Source organism: Terrapene carolina, unplaced genomic scaffold, assembly GCF_002925995.2.
Source record: "Terrapene carolina triunguis isolate 2854851 unplaced genomic scaffold, T_m_triunguis-2.0 Scaffold88, whole genome shotgun sequence".
Taxonomy (NCBI): domain Eukaryota; kingdom Metazoa; phylum Chordata; order Testudines; family Emydidae; genus Terrapene; species Terrapene triunguis.
Window position 1 is genome coordinate 48,584,689 of NW_020664439.1, and position 16,743 is coordinate 48,601,431.

Sequence of the window (16,743 nt, forward strand, 5' to 3'; positions counted from 1 at the left end):
TGCCCAGGCACGCTGTGGTCCCATGCCTGCTGTAAGATGTAACCACGCTTTAATGGTGCCCCATGTGTCACGGTTCAAAGCCGTGGGTGAAACATGGGTCAGTCCTGCCTCGGCTGCAAGGCCAAATGTGTTTTTGACGGTGTCTGGACTAGCCACGTGGTAACCCGGTCCCCCAGCTTCACCGATCGTATCCGTGCTCCGATGCAGTGGTTATGAGTGCAGGATAAATATCTAATTAGACGGCAGTGTAGCTGGGATTTCCCTCTCGGGGCTTTCTTGGGTTTGCATTGTTCTAGACAGAAAACCACCATGTTTTTTGCTGAGAATTACAGTTTAACCCCTACTCAGAGTGGGTGTGATCTAGTAACTGTAGCAAAGGCCTGGGAACTGGGAGTTCTGGGTTCGGTGCCCAGCTTAACCAGTCAATGTCTCAATTTCTCCATCTGGAAAGCAAGAATTACGATACCTGCCTACTTCGAAAGGGTGCTGTTGGGTATTATTAAAAGTGCTCGGAGGTCTTCCGATGAAAAGTACTATTTACGGGGCAGATTCCGTTCTGGCTTACAACAGAGTAAATCTTTAGTAACTTCACCAGCCAAAGGAGTTACTCTGGGTTTACACCAGTGTTACTTAGAGTGGTGAATGTTAGAATTACTGTGTACATCCATTCAAAACATCTGAGACGTGTTTCCAAGTCTGTAGCCAATAGTATTTTGTTCATAGTTAATACAAAAGAGCAAGCATACACTTGAAGATCCAGTTTAGTCTTAAACACTTGAGTAGATGGAGGGGAAACAGGCCAAACCCTAAGAATTTTGGGTTAATGCTCCTGTTTGTTGCCTATGGAGAATGGTAGCATTCAGGTGCTGAAGATTTAGGGTGAAATCTTGGCCCACTTAAGTTAATGGCAAAACTCCCATTGATTTCAGAGGAGCCAAGTTTCACCCTTAGTGCCAAATAACAATTTGATTAGGGGAGTGTTACAACATGGCTAAAATGTGCAGGGTAGGTGGAGCCTTTGTGTTCTGTAAAGTCTCAATCGAATACCTTGAATTTACTGGGAACATAATTCATCAGGCTTTATTCTGATGGAAAGTGTTGAACCCCAATTGTGCTTTGTTTAGATCTCTTCATTACTGACCTACCTGTTTCTAGCATCTGCTTATGACACCACACAAAGGGAAGAAACAGAGCAACTCCCATAACCAGGGAAATATTTGTTCCAGATGCAGAAAATCACTGTCCGTCCTTTTGGAGAAATGTCCTCTCTGTTTATTTTGGACAAAGGTCAGTTTGGTGATTCATTAACGGTTTGGAAGACCATTTTGCTACTCTCTTTGCTTCAGTTTCTTTATTTCTTATTAACTCTCCCTCAGATGAGAACTATCGCTGAGGGGCTAGTCATTGTGACAAGAAGATGCCATGGTACTTCTTGGAAGAATAAGGGTATCGTCGCTGTTTTAGTGCTGCGGGCATATAAAATCTCATTTCAACTAAGAAATGTTAAGCTGATTCTTTCCTTGGATGGATAATCTAAGAAGCGTAGCTAGATGCTGCAGGAAGTGGTGCTGGTTATTCAAATCTGCAGATGACTTCTTATTAAAGCCAGGTCTACATGTAAACTTTTGCCGGTATTTTTGTCGACACTTAAAAAGAGTAAATGAGATGATCTGGGTAATTAGAGGCTTGTCTGTCTGACATCGATCCTGAGCAAGATAAGGGAGTGGTTTAGATAGGGCAGAATTAAAGGAGGATAATATAATTAATACCAATCAACATGGGTTTATGGAAAATAGGAAGCTAGTTTGACAGGATCTATTTCATTTTTTTAAAATGAGACTACAAATGTGGTTGATGAAGGTAACAGTCTTGGTGCAATATACTCAGACTTCTGCAAGGCATTTTGACTTGGTACCCCACAACATTTTGATTTATAAAACTAATTTGGCACACATTAAATGAATTAAAACTCTCTCCAAATACAATTGTAAATGGGGAATTATCATCGAGTGGGCGTGTTTCTAGTGGGGTCCCGCAAGGATCTGTTCATGGCACTTATCAATGACCTGAAAGAAAACAAAATCATCACTGATAACGTTTGCAAATGACACAAAAATTGGACGAGTGGCAAATAAGAAAGAGGATAAGTTGCTGATACAGAGTGATCAGGATTGCTCGGTAAGCTGGGCACAAGCAAACAATATGCATTTTAACACAGCTAAATGTAAATGTGTGCGTCCGGGAACAAAGAATGTAGGACACGCTTGCAGGATAGGTGGTGCTCTCCTGGGAAGCAGAGACTCTGAAGAAGATTTGGGAGTTCTGGATAGTCAGCTGAACATGAGCTCCCAGTGTGATGTTGTGGCCAAAAGGGCTAATGTGAACCTGGGATATGTAAACTGGGGAATCTTGAGTAGGAGTCGATGGCACTAGTGAGCCTGTCCCTGGAATACTGTGTCCAGTTCTTGTGCCCACAGTTCAAGAAGGATGTTCTAAATCAGAGAGGGCTCCGAGAAAAGCCGTGAGAATGATTAAAAAATGAGAAAACATGCCTTAGAGCGACAGACTGCGATCAAGTCACCCGTAACCTTCTCTTTGTTAAGCTAAATAGATTGAGCGCCTCGTGTCTAGCAGTACCTAGATGGGAGAACAAATATTTAGTAACATGCTCTTTGATCTAGCAGACAGAGGTATAACAAGATCCAATGGCTGGACGTTGAAGGTGGGATATAAGGTGTACGTTTTGAACAGTGATGGTAACTAACCACTGGAACAGTTCAAGGGTCATGGTGGATTCTCCATCACTGGCAATTTTAAAATCAAGATTGGATGTTTTTTCTACAAAACCTGCTCTGGGAATAACTTTGGGGTTGCTCTCTGGCCTGTGCTCTGCAGGAGGTCAGACTAGATCAGGGGTGGGCAAACTTTTTGGCCTGAGGGCCACATCGGGGTTCCAAAACTGTATGGAGGGCCGGGCTGGGAAGGCTGTGCCTCCCCAAACAGCCTGGCCCCTGCCCCCTCCCACTTCCCACCCCCTGACTGCCCCCCTCAGAACCCCCAACCCATTCAAACCCCCTCCCCCCCACTCCTTGTTCCCTGACCACCCCCTCCTGGGACCCCCCCACCCCTAACTGCCCCCTGGAACTCCACCCCCTATTAAACCGCCCCCTGCTCCCTGTCCCCTGACTGCCCCCTGGGTCCCCCTGCCCCTTATCCAACCCCCGCTCCCTGCCCCCTTACCATGCCGCTCAGAGTACCCGGACTGGCAGCTGTGCCGCACAGCTGGAGCCAGCCATGGCACCGCGCTGCCTGGCAGGAGCTCACTGCCCTGCCGCCCAGAGCGCTGGCGGCACGGTGAGCTGAGGCTGTGGGGCGGGGGGACAGCAGGGGAGGGGCCGGGGGCTAGCCTCCCCAGCCGGGAGCTCAAGAGCTAGGCAGGACGGTCCCGCAGGCCGTAGTTTGTCCCTCTCTGGACTAGATGATGACTATGGTCCCTTCTGGTCTTAGAATCTATGAATCAATAGCAGTATCAGTTAAGGTTTTTTTTTTTTTAATTGATATTTTTATATCCGTAAAAGCCCTAACTGCAGCTATACCAGCTCAAGCACTTTTGTGGCCGTGTAACTTATTTCTTTTGGGGAGCTGGTCTAGGCTACACCAGAACTCTTTTTTTCGGTAGAAGCTGCCCCTACCTACCTATCCTGGCAAATCTTTTCCAGTGTAGACGAGGCCTCAATGCTTCAGCCCAGTATTAGAAGCCACTTTGCTGCTGGAGTTGCCATCTGTTAGGCGAGATGTAAAGTGAAGTTTCTGACCATTGTGGTCAATAAGGAAACCATAATAATATTTATCAGAAGTACTCATGTTAGATGCGGTGCCTGGCCAAGTTTCGTCTTGAGCTATTTCCTGTCTGGGTTCATATTTGCAGTTTTAAGAGGAAACAGTCTTTTTCCTTCCCAGCCCTGAGCTGCTGGGCAATGTTACTGTGTGCTGTTTGACCGCTGTCATGTTCCATCCCAGGGGTGGCTGCACGGTGGCAGTGAAAAGATCCACATGCCTACTTCATGAGGCCTTTTTGAGAGCCTTTGGGACAAAAGCATGCTGGCGATAGACAATTATTCCTAATCAGTTACTTATGAAACTGACTTGTGATGCAAGTAGTTGCACGCCAGACTGATCCCCATCCCCTGGCATAATACCAGAGGTTAAAGCAAGGGAACTGTGTGGAGGGAAAAACACAGCTCCCCTCGTCTCCCTGGCTTAAGTAACCAGCCCTTCTCCACAGCTCCCCACCCTGTTCCAATCTGCTTTAACCACTGCATATCACCTCATGGATGCAGTACACACATGGGTATCCTAAGGGGGGCAGGGGGGCTGGAGTCAGGGTGTCACTGGGGGATCCAAACTATTATCTCTTGGGGCACATCTACATTGTAGTGTAAGCCCCGGGTTTGAGCTCCGGCTCAAGCCTAAACCTCCTTCTGTCTACACACAAATCCAGTTAAGTCAGGGATTGGACCAAGGGCCCCAGGACACTATGGGAATGGAGGCTCTGACCCTGAGTCAGTCTGGGATCCACGGTTCAAGCAGTGTAGACACAGCCCCGTTGGACTTGTGCTCTAGGAGTCTGCCAAAAGTATCCCACGGGCTGACTTTCTTTGTCCTCTGGACAGCCAAGCTAGGTGGTTGCACCACGAACACAGGGCTAGAATGACCACTTTTTGGGAGGGCGCTAGAAAGTCTGGGGTTTGGGCGGTTGGACTTAGGCCTGCATAATGCAATGCAGATGCTGGAGCCACAGGTTGGGACCTGGGGTTACAGATGAGTATAGATGCTCAAGCCCTAGGCTAACAAACCCAGGGTCTGCTAACTCGAGTTCTACTAACCCTGGGCTTACCTTGCAGTGTAGACAGATCCACTGGGATCCCCCAGACCTGCACAGATCCCACCTCTTTCCAGGATCGTTGAGTCCCCGTGGTGCATTTGGTTGCTGCTGCTTCTGCCAGGCTGAGAGTTATACCACTGGCTTTGCGACGCAGACACCTGCTGTCTGGGACAGAGACATAGGCCACTGACCAGGCAGCAGAGATTCCACTGTGATCCTCTGGTCTGACCCCCTGTACCACACGGGCCACAGAATTCCCCCGGAATAACGCCTAGAGCAGATCTTTTAGAAAAACCTCCCAGCTTGATTTAAAATGTTCATTCACTGCCTATGATGCCAAGTGGATCTGAACTGGTGAACAGCTCTGTAGCCGCCTATTTCCAATCCCCTGTGCCAGCTCTGGTCATTTATTTTTCCCCTCCTGTTTCCAACGGGTACCTGCCTTCTGACATAAACCACCCTGTCTGCACCCCGGGCTTGCCGCCAGCTGTGTCCCCCAATGTGGAACTGGGTTAAGCTGCACTGGGTCACGTGACGTTTCACACCAGTGTAGCACATCTGTGCTCCGTCGCTGTCGCTAAGCCCCCAGTGTAGACAAGGCCTGACTGTTTCAGTCCGGCTCTGTGGGCGGGTGGCCGTGACAATGGCTGCATTACGAATTCCGCTCTCATTGAAGTCTCTAATTTGACTTTTTTTACTGACACTGAGCTGTAGTTTCAAAAGCCGCTCTTTGTGCCGATGCCAGCTTGACTGGCTTCTCCGCACGTGCCCATGGCAGGCACAGCTGCTGCCTTGGGGGAACAGGAAGGGCTTGTATGGCTATGTTCTGTCTTGGCAAGGGTTTTCTCGGTGCAGGCAGGCTGCCCGGTGTACAGCTCTCTTATATGACTGAATACAAATTTGTTCTAAGCATCAGCCTCTGTCTTCCCCTTTCTCCTCCTCCACCACCTGCCCTCTGACCGCTGCAGCGTCCCCTGACCTTTACTGAGACCCTCGCTAGTAGAGCCGCGTGGCTGCTGACTCTGAAGCCGGCAGATGGCCGGGTCACGGAGCAGAGGCTTAGTGTTCTGTGTCTCTCAATCTCTCTTGGAATCTGCCCCGATTTACTGATGCTATTGGTTTATGTCAGGCTTTCCGGTGACTGCCTCTGGCCTGGGTTGTGTGTCTGCAAGTAAGTGAGGGTAGAGGGAAAACAACTTGGTGTCTTTGAGGATTGGAAATAGGTTCAGAATTTTAGATTATTGGTATGGGGAGCAGGGAATCGCCTTAGAATTTCGCAGAGGTTCAGGATGGAAGCCCAAACAGAGCTCACCTTGCTCATTAAGGTTTCACTTAGGTCTCTCTGAAGTCACAGCAAGCAGGCTTTGGCCTGTCAGTTTTAGTGTGATCAGGACAGCAGTTGTTCAAGTGGTGGAAGATCGGCGAGGTCATTGCTAAAGCACCGGCACTGTGCCGCTCGGGTCTGGGTGACTGACTTCTAGCTGTGCGCTGTTCAGGGTTGTGGTTTTCTGCTTCGTGGCTTCTTCTTGGAAATCACTCTAGGCCGGCGCGTGGGGACTGGATGGCTCAGAGGGATATGTACTGGGTTATATAGGGCCTTCCATATCTGGGTCACTGTTTCACAGTCGGCCCTGGTGAACACTAATCAGTTTCCTGAAGTGCACAAATTCAGTAGGAGCTTGGCTGGGACTCATCACGCTTGTGACTAGAGCTGTGGGGAAGTTGCCATGTGAAGCTGTTCATCTGAGCGTTGCTGGCCTGGGTGTGAGTCGCATCAGCCTTGTAGAGAATGTGGTCTGGGCTAGAAACACCTGGTTCCTTACTCCAAATACTTTTCTCTGAACAAACAGGCTCAACTCAGAAGTCTCTGAGAAAACACAAGGCAAACCCTTGCAAAACAGGGCCATTTCCTCCTAAACTGAAAAGCATCACCATCGCCCGCAGGCCCCATGGCCCCTGTTTTTCCTTAAGCAGCCTATTACAGTCCAGGAGATGGGGGGGCACCTGAGGTTTCCCTGCTCTCCTTCCAGGATCAGGGCAGGAGAGAGACTGCTTCCCTGCACCTGAGGCCCCACGTACCTCATATTTCGGGCCCTTCGGTTTTGGTTATTTTATTTTTCCCAGGAATTTACAAGTATTTATTCCTGCAACAACAAAAATAGATGAAAATCAGTGGAAAAAACTATTAATGATTTGTCTAGGTAAATATCTGGATTATTTTGGTGGAGGGAAGGACGGGGTGGGGGAGTACTGATTAGATTAATGCTTTGATGAATGGAATTCAATGTGGCTTGCTGCAGAACTAAAACGGAACTCAAAAACACAATGCCACTTCTGAGTTTAAGAAAACAATAGATCCCTAATCCCCAAATGAAAAGTTTTATTTGAAAAAACAGTTTACTGTTATAGACTTAGAACTATTAGGCTATAAATATTAACATTTGATAATTGGGCCACACCATTTGCAGCACATACACTCAACTTCGGCCTTTTCTCCTGTTTTTGTTATTTTTAAATTTTTATTTTCTTCCCATTTTAGTATGTCAGATCTTTAAATCATTATCTGCTAACAGCTTGCAATGTGTATGTGGTGGGTGTGAGATTCATCAGTAGATTCAGATGCGCACACACTTCCGAGCTTGTGTGCGTCCCTGTTTGTTTATTGTGTGTATCCTGAGTCTAGACTAATACATAGCCTTATTCAACAGGCGGCTTTGCATATATACACACACACAGACTAATGTGTTTTCATAATACATCTCTCTCATGCAATGTATTGTATTTTCATAATAAAACACGTTTATTTTTATATATTTGAATGATACAAACATAGGGTGAAAATTAGAAAAAAAGAATACTACTTTTTGTATCACCCGGGATTTTTGGGGTAGAAAAAACAGTCTACACTGAAAACGATGGGGCTTACCCCTACTCTACCATGCAGAGGCAAAGGAACCAATTGGCTGCCTGCAGAAAGCATTGGAGCCAGGGGTGAGCGTACAGACAGCCCTCAGCCAAACACTGTTGTCCCTGGCTAGCTACAGACACAATCCCTAGCACTGTCAGATGTGACAAGGGGGATGGGAGAAGGCACTCAAGCCTGTTTGTTCAGGGGAAAGTTTTTGGAGTAAGGAACCAGGTGTTTCTAGCCCAGGTCAAATCCTCTGCAAGGCTCACGTGACTCTCCCACCCAGGCCGGCAACGCTCAGATGAACAGCTTCACACTGCATCTTCCCCACAGCGCTAGTCCCAAGCCCATGAATTTGACAATCTGTGTGCCAGACAGCTGGCCAGTTTCATACCAGATGTACTTACTTCCTCATCTACATTTAGCTCAAGCTCAAAACTTGAAAGTTTCCGGGGGAAGGGAGGCGGCTCTTATGCTTAAACCACTGAACTAGGACCTAGGAGCTGTGGGTTCAGAGACTCCCTTTGTGCCCTTGGATAGATCGCTCCATCTCGTTGTGTCAGCTCCATGTCTGTCATCCCTTCTATCTGGTGTGTCTGTTTAGATCACAATCGAGCGTCACTGTGTGTTTGTGTGGTGCCTCGCACAGTGGGTTCCCAGGACTTCTATCATGGTTGTAATAACTTACATTCTGATCTCAGCGTCTGCCCCCCCGACGCCCTGTCTGACCTCACGGATCTCTCTGTGGATCAGTTACTCTGCCTTTTAAATGCACTGTGCCTCAGGTGGTATTATGGGGATTAACTCGTTAGTGTTTGTAATGAGCTTTGAGATCCTCCGAAGGCAGGTATTGAAGGAGCCTGATCCACAGACCCACGGCGGTGTTCCACTGACCTCCGTGGACTTTCCATCGGGCCCTAACGATTATTTTATTTGTGCGCTGACCCACGGTGCAACCAATTAACCCAATAACTCTTTGCCGGCCAAATAAAATAGTCTAACTTGAACTTTTTTGGCTTGAGCTGGTGATGGTGGCGGATTTAGTCTGTGCACTGCTGACACCTTTCACTGTGGTCGCCGCTGTGTGGGACAAAGCCGATGTGTGGTAGGAGTGAGTCACTTTCCATTAACTTCCATTTTAAAGGCTGTTTCGAAAACCGTGTGTGGTAAAGTGTGGAGCCCACATGTACGTGGGTTAGTATTTATCTCCTTCTTCCCCCCACCAACCAACCTGGCGGCACAGCAAGCTGAGGCTGCGGGGGAGGGGGACAGCAGGGGAGGGGCCGGGGGCTAGCCTCCTCAGCCAGGAGCTCAAGGGCTGGGCAGGATGGTCCTGCGGGCCAGATGTGGCCCACGGGCCGTAGTTTGGCCACCTCCGCTGTAGACAATCGCACTCCGTCTCAGAACCTGGGTTTCATCTTCGACTCTGGCCTCACGCTAGGCCCTCACTCCATGGTATGTCTAAATTCTGGCCCCATAATATCTCTAACATATGGGCTTTCGTATCCATCCACACAGCTCAAACTCTCGTCCATACTCACAAGAGCGGGGTCTGTATCATCTGTAATGACGTTACTGAAGTCAGCGAAGAAGCGCTCAGCATGGAGTCCATAATCTTTCCCAGGGGAGCATAGAGAGCTCTCTCGTTACGTTTTTTTCTAAGTTTTATCTCTAAGGATTGAGCCAGTGGTGACCTGTTGGGAGAGCCGACACTTCACGTTATCCGCCGAACTCTTTACCAGTCCCCTTTACATCTGTCTGTGCATCTCTCTCCTGAGTGGCCATACGAGCCCCTTCACCATGCTGCACGGTCGAGGGCTTAAAAATGCTAGCGAAGCAGCCAAGATGCATGCCCCTGTCTCTTCAGAGTGCTGCCGAGCGTTGCACTGGAGCCACTGCGGGAGATTGACAGATTTGAAGAAAAAGCGTCCATTTGAGTGAGGAATTTGTTTTTGGAGTTAGCAGAAATGAGAAGCGCAGCCTGTCAGGGAAATCCAGCGTGTCCCTTGCGTGGCACAACATCACTTGAAAAGCTGAAGAGAAAGCGAGTTAATGTAGGAAAGCAAATGCACCAGAATACAACATGCACACAGGAAATAAATGCCCCCAAAGAGTGCACATATTTAGTGAGATATTCGCTCTGTGGCTGTCCAATCATCAGGGCGTGCAGGTGTTCGTAGTGCTGTGTGTAATATAGACGGGGTGCATACAGAAGTGTCCTGATTCTCTTTGTGAAGGGCCTGATTCTGCACTCACTCACTTTAAATGAAAGTCTAAAGGGAGGCAGTGGGCACCAAGTCGGGCAGAGCTAATCCCCTGAAGGAAAAAAGGCTGCTCAATCATCTCCACGGGACATTTTTGAAGGACCGTTTTGTACATGTAATGAGCCACAGGCTGTTTGGTGTTCAGCATCCTCAACTCCTGTTGCTTTCCGTAGGAACTGTGTGGCTCTCAGATTTCCTAGGGCTGGGGTCAGTACACAGGGTGCCCAATTCACTCCTCCCTGCGCGTCGCGTAGTGCAGAGGGGATGTAAAATGTTACCAATTCTGGGCTGCAAGGCAACAATAACCTAGACTCCTCGGAGACCGTCTCTGTGCTCTGTTGTATCACTGATTGGTTTAGTATAATGCATTGGGGGCATGATCCTGAGTCGCTGACGTGAATGGGAGTTTGGGCATTGAGTTCTGCGTGGGCTGGATCAGGCCCCAGTGAGAATATAATACCAAAAAATCCAACCTTGCCAAAGGCCTGCTGCAGTTAGTGATGGGGGCAGCTTTCTTCCGGTATAATCCAAAGATGACTCCTCAAAAACTTTCTCCTGGGTGGGCTGGCTGGGGTCTCCCACCTCATCATGCAGGCGGTTTCCTGAGTAATTATAATCTTGTTCCTGTATCCTCCTTCCCCACCCACCTGTGTTCTTGTACCCCCTCCATTGCATCTTGGGTGAAGTTAAGCTGTAAGCTCTTGGGGGTTGGAACCATTTCCCACTTCAGTGCTAAGAGGCGCTATTCAGGATTGTCAAGAGGGTCTAGTGACTTTGGTGGACTGTCCTTAGGGGGGGACTGATTTTCAACAAGCACTGAGCACCCAGCCCTGGAGAATCTGGCTCCTTTTAAGGTGCCTCAAATTGGGCATCCCAAAACAGAAGTACCCCAAATCACAAGTCACTTTCGAAAACCTGAGCAGCTAGGTCTTTAAATTCCATGGCCCTGGGCCGGAAGGGAAAGAAGGAAAAGTATTAAAGTCTCATGCCCAACCCTGCTTTTCATACTGTACCTGGCTCCTCCCAAAGCTGAATTCCTCTCTCTGCAGCAGTTTCTTGATTTCATGCCCCTGCATGGACTGCGTGAAACAAAAAGGGTCTTAACGTCATCTGTAGAACCCAAGTTCAAGCTTCTATGGGCAACCTAAAGAGGTGCTTGTTCGTGCCAGCCCTAGGATCTTATCTGTGCAACGGGGAGGGAGGATGTGAGATCAGTGCAAGTGCCTTGCAGAGCAGTTTCACTCATTGTTTGGGGGTGAATGTCAGTCCTCTGGAAACTGCCATCTGGCTCTTTCTTGGTTATCTCTGATCAGTGTCGTCTGAGTCACATTTAACTCGGTGATTCAAGGAAGCAATTTGCAGCCTTCAGAGAACTTACCCAAACTGGAAAAGAGCCTTTCAGGAGAGTTTTCGAATAACTCAGCATCCTTCCAAACCCACTGGGCTGGAGCCGAGTGCACCTGCCGCTCTCAGCCTAACTTGTCAACAATTTGACAGTTCTGTGGGGTTTTTTAGCTGACTAAACTGCTTTGTCTTGTCCCTTCTCTACCCCCTGCTCAGGCTTTGAGATTCTCGAAATGCAGATGTTCCACACCAAGCGTGACTCTGACTTGCTAGCCGCTCCCGTGTTTCGTAAACAGAGTTTGTTTTGTGACGGGAACAGCTGATGGAAAATGGTAGGAAAAAGCTAGATTTTGGTACATGCTAAAAGAAATGTCTGGGGGGGAGGCTGAGCAATCCCTTGGCTGTAGAAATGGGCGATAACTCGGAACACAGCAGAAAGAGTCCAGTGGCTTACGTGGCCTATCAGATGGACGTATCTGTAGGGTTTGAGACTTCAGGGCATTCGTGTGGCATGTGAAGCTGTGTGTAACACAGGGAGCTGCTCTTGTTGTCAGTGTATTGGGCCTGTTAAGGAACAGGCAGCTGCTGTTTGGTGCAGCATGGTACAGAGGGGACAAACACACACTGTGCTCTCCCCTGCACTTTACTTTTGCTCTTTCTTTGTTGTGTTTATATAAATAAATAATAGGTAGACCTATATTTGCCGGTGCCCCCTGCTGACTCCGTGGTTCTCTCACTTTCTCTGCTGCGAACTGGCATTGGAAGTGCTGACTTAAGAAGATGAGGTAATAGGGGAAAGCCACAAATGCTGAAGTGTCGTTTAAATTGGTATGTGTTTCATGCCTTTGGTTTGTCTTTGCCCTTTGGCAGGTTGGGATCTCAGCGGTGACTCCAGGGACGCGGTAATAAACCACAGGCGCTGTGCAAAGCTGTCCCGTTTCAGGAGGGTCTCCGCATTTAGGGTTTCATTCACACCGTTATAGAAAACCTGTACATGGGGCCTAGGTGGCGATCAGTCCATTGTGTGACCCCTGCAGCAGGGCGGATTCATCCTGAACACCTTTGCTTTGTCCTTTGTGGAGGTGGCATCTTGCTGCCTGTTCCAGCAGCGTCTCTGAGGTCTCTCCCATGAAGACACTTCCTGCTGCTCTGGGAGCTAAAGGGAGCATCTGAGATTTCTACACTGGGATCTCTGTCTCTCCCAGCTGGTGGGAAGTGTTTAGCATGGCCTAGCCCCCTGCTCCGGCAAAGCCGGCTTATTTGGCGGAGAGTAAACCTGTTGTCCGACAAAGCATAACGCGAACTTGCTAGTTAGAGCATCTCTGCTTGTGTCCCTGCTGCTCCTACGACTGTCTGATAGCCCCCAGTGTGGGTCTAAAGAGGTGAAGTCCAGTTAATTCATGATATGGAACATGCATTAATCTGTTTTCTTTCTTAACGCATGTAACTTAAGGACATGGGATTTCTTTGATTTAGGTTTGTTTGCAGAGATGGAAGAGTGAACTTCTCCATTACCCCTTGGGTCACGCCATCTCAGCTAGAACTGTGTCCAGCTGCAGCACAAATCCTATGGAACCCGGAGGGTATTGCATATAGATTTAGTTGCACAGGCTGAGGTTGAGGAGCTTAATTTCAAAGGGCCAGGCGTGGACTGAGAACGGGACAGGGAACTAGTCGCTTGTATTTGCCCCAAAACATGACGCGTGTCCACAGCGAAGGCTGTGTGGGTTTTCTTGAGCCTATTGACCGTTGCTGTCATATTGACTTCTTTCCAGTGACACAGGGCCAAATCCTGACGGGTGCTGTGCACCTGCAATTCTTCCTAGCTTCAGTGGGAGTCGCAGCTGTTCGGCGTCTGGCCCATCGGGAGTACTTGCCCTTCCGTCTTGCTTTCCACGATGGGACCTTGGCAATATAGTACACAGCTGAGTTACAGCAGCCTCCAACCCAGGCTGGTGTCTGACGATGGCAAAAGGCTTCCTCGGGTGCAGGCAGCAGCGTTGGCCGCCCAGAGGGAGAGCTGTACTCGCGCGCTCAGATAGCGGGTTTAGAAGAGCAGATGCGCGCGTTGCATCTATGGCCAAGTGGATTCTTTAGTGCTGCAAGACTGAGTCCAAATGCTTGCTTGAGCAAATACAAGGCTATTGTACAAGGCTCTCTGTCGCTCTCCTCCTGGTATGCATGGCTTACTTCGTAAAGCTGTGCTCAGTGACCGGCTATTAGCACTTTGGAGGTACTCCAAGAGGTACAGAGAGCTGCAGTGCTTCTCCCCAGCAACACGAGCTACTGTGAGCACATCACACCTGCCTTCTGCTCTTTTACACTGGCTTCTCCAAGAATGCTGAGTCAAGTTCAGGGTCTGTCTTTATCTTCAAGGTACTCTATGGCCTAGGTCAGGGGCGCCGGAACAGAGAGGCCAAGGGCCCATGGCCCTCTGTCTTTTGAGGGCCTGGCCCTCTTCCCCTCCTCATCCCCCCTCGGCCCTGCCCCCCAGCCAGGCTGGAAGCTGGAGCCTGGCCCTAATAAGAGCGATCCAGGGAGGCCAGGCAGCTGTGAGGAGCCGCAAACCCCACACCTGCCCGAGGTGGGGGGTCTGAGAACAGTCCCTGGCCTGTGTCCCTGCCCAGGGCAGGTGGAGGGTCCGTGGCTCCCCACAGCTGCGTGGGCGGCTCTTACCCCGACCCAACTCTGGCTCTTTGGCTCCTGAGGCTTCGCCGCCAGGCCGGAACCGGAACCCGGTTGGGGTAAGAGCAGTGTGGGGAGCTGTGGACCCTCCACCTGCAATGGGCAGGGGGAGGTGTCCAGGGTCCCCGGCCGGGCTACAGCTTCCGGCTTGGCTGGGGTCAGGGCTTGGGGGGAAGAGAAGGGGTGGGACAGGGCCATGGAGGGGACGGGGCCTTGTGGTCCCCCCCCACTTTTAAGAAGAATCCATCGCCCCTGGCCTAGGCCCAGGGGATACAAAAGATCAACTAAAGCCGTGGTCAACAATTTCATTCCTCTGGCACAATGGAACTTTCTACAGTAAGGACAAAACTCATCCGTGCAGGGGAGAGAGTTTTCTCAGGAGCCACTCCCTGTGGACCAACTCCACTTCCACCAACTCCACACAGCCTGTGGACCAACTCCACTTCCCCCCCTCCTCCCACCTCCCCCCCCCCCACAAAAAAAGGGCCATCGCAAATCTCACCACCTTCAGCTCCCAGTGCAAGTTGCATTTCTTCGACTTACCTTCTCTAACGTAAACACGTCGTGGTGTGAGTGAGAGATTGATTTAAAATAAAATCCAAAACAAAAGACTCCCCTGGGGAGAGGATGAGACAACATATTATAGGTGAGAGTTGCGTTGCTCACTGTGCTATGGAAAAACACTCCGATACTACCCCAAATGTTCAAAAATTGGGAGTCAGGCTCACCTAAAATCATGAGATTATGTAATAATAATAGATTTGGTGTTCTTGTTATTTGCCTTCTGCTTTTTGATCCTTTAGGGTGCACTGGGGTCACGTTTTGAAGCTTTCTCCACAGCCACGAGGGTTGGAAACTTACTTTTTCTTTAAAAAACAAGGCTGAAATCATCACATATCTACTTGACTCCAGGAGCTGGGGCTTTAAGGAAAACACTAATTATCGTGAGAGTTGGCAACACTGCTTACGGTGATGAGTGTGGTATAAGGATCTATAGAGCATAGGACTAAAGACTTGGGCCTGTTGTTTATTTGTTCTGTCTCTTGATTTCATAGAATATCAAGGTTGGAAGGGACCTCAGGAGGTCATCTAGTCCAACCCCCTGCTCAAAGCAGGACCAATCCCCAACTAAATCATCCTAGCCAAGGCTTTGTCAAGCCGGTCATTAAAAACCAGGAGATTCCACCACCTCCCTAGGTAACCCATTCCAGTGCTTCACCACCCTCCTAGTGAAAAAGTTTTTCCTAATATCCAACCTAGACCTCCCCCACTGCAACTTGAGACCATTACTCCTTGTTCTGTCATCTGCCACCACTGAGAACAGTCTAGATCCATCCTCTTTGTAACCCCCTTTCAGGTAGTTGAAGGCAGCTATCAAATCCCCTCTCACTCTTCTCTTCTGCAGACTAAATAATTTACCCAATTGTGTAATGAATAGACTAAAGCTATGTGGCTTATTTCTCTAGTGTTTGTGAAGTGCTTGGAAATCCTCTGATAGATGGTTCAGTGCTGCAGGATTGCTGCTTTGCAGATGTTTGTGAATTTAATGTATATTTAGTGCATATGAAAATGAGGGACTGAGCTGACAGATTGTGCAGGGTTCGCTTCCTGCTACACACACAGCCCCTGCTATTCCAGTCCTGGGCCTCCCCTGCGCATCCGTTGCCAGTCGAGATTGTACTGTGCTTTTTGCAGTCAGCTGGCCAACTGGGAAGCTAGAGAAAGGTTTTGTTTATTTATACATGACTTTGTTTCCTGTGGGCAGTTAACATTAGTCAGTGTTTTTGTATCATCTTCCTTAATTTTTGTTACTGCTATAAAACAAAATCCATAATTGAATCATCCAGAGTGGAATCCATTTAAAGTGAGTCACCGTGGGATCTTCCTGCTGTAACCCATGTCCTCGTCACCTGACTCTCACTCTTATTCAGGGCCTGATCCAAAGCCCACTCTGTATTTGATGTTTGTTGTTACTACTTCAAGCCAGGGGTGCAGAAGCACCCCTAGTTCTAGCACCACTGGCTGGATTTGGCTTACAGATGAAACATCCAGCCAAGCTATTCCTGTCGCCTTGTGGTATTAGGTGTGTACCACTTCCTCTTCAAAACGATTCTGAACTGTTGCTATCCTCGCGAAGCAGTGGCCACTTCCACCCGGGAAGTGACAGCATTGCAGTGTCTGGCGAAGCGGTTCAGAAAGTTTGCTGTGGTTATTGCTGTGTGAATAATTGACTTTTTTTTTCAGTTCAAAGGATGAAATGAAAAATAATTCGGTTAAAACCAAAACTGATTTTTCTGGGGAGGGCTGTCTCACCCTTTTGAATCTAACAAAATGTTTTTGTTCAACCCCAAATGACACACTTTTTTATTTTTTAATCCCCCCCCCCCCAGTTTTACATTTTTTGTTCGGGTATTTTGCGTCCTTTAAATTAAGCTAAGTTTCAAAATGAAAATCAAAGCTTTTCATATCTAAATGGCTGAAACAAACCGTTTTAATATTTTTGTTCTTTTTTTTCATCTGAAACTTTCTCATAAATTTGGAAAGAATTCTGTGTCGTTTCGGAAAAAGCCCTGAAAAATGCGTCTTCTGGAAAATTTACTATTCACTGAAAATGTTTTACCCAGCTATAGTTATGATTCCTTGGAATGGTAACACTA

The 16,743-nt window shown here is 48.4% G+C and overlaps 1 protein-coding gene across 1 annotated transcript in view; it reads left to right on the top strand.

Moving 5' to 3' along the window:
* The first annotated feature begins 1,228 nt into the window (after positions 1-1,228).
* Positions 1,229-16,743, top strand: part of CCDC50 (coiled-coil domain containing 50) — a 47,766-nt gene continuing 32,251 nt past the window's right edge. The window contains exon 1 of the mRNA XM_024214454.3: positions 1,229-1,287. Within this exon, the coding sequence (XP_024070222.2) occupies positions 1,260-1,287 (28 nt within the window). The 5' untranslated portion in view covers positions 1,229-1,259. The remainder of the gene's footprint in view (positions 1,288-16,743) is intronic.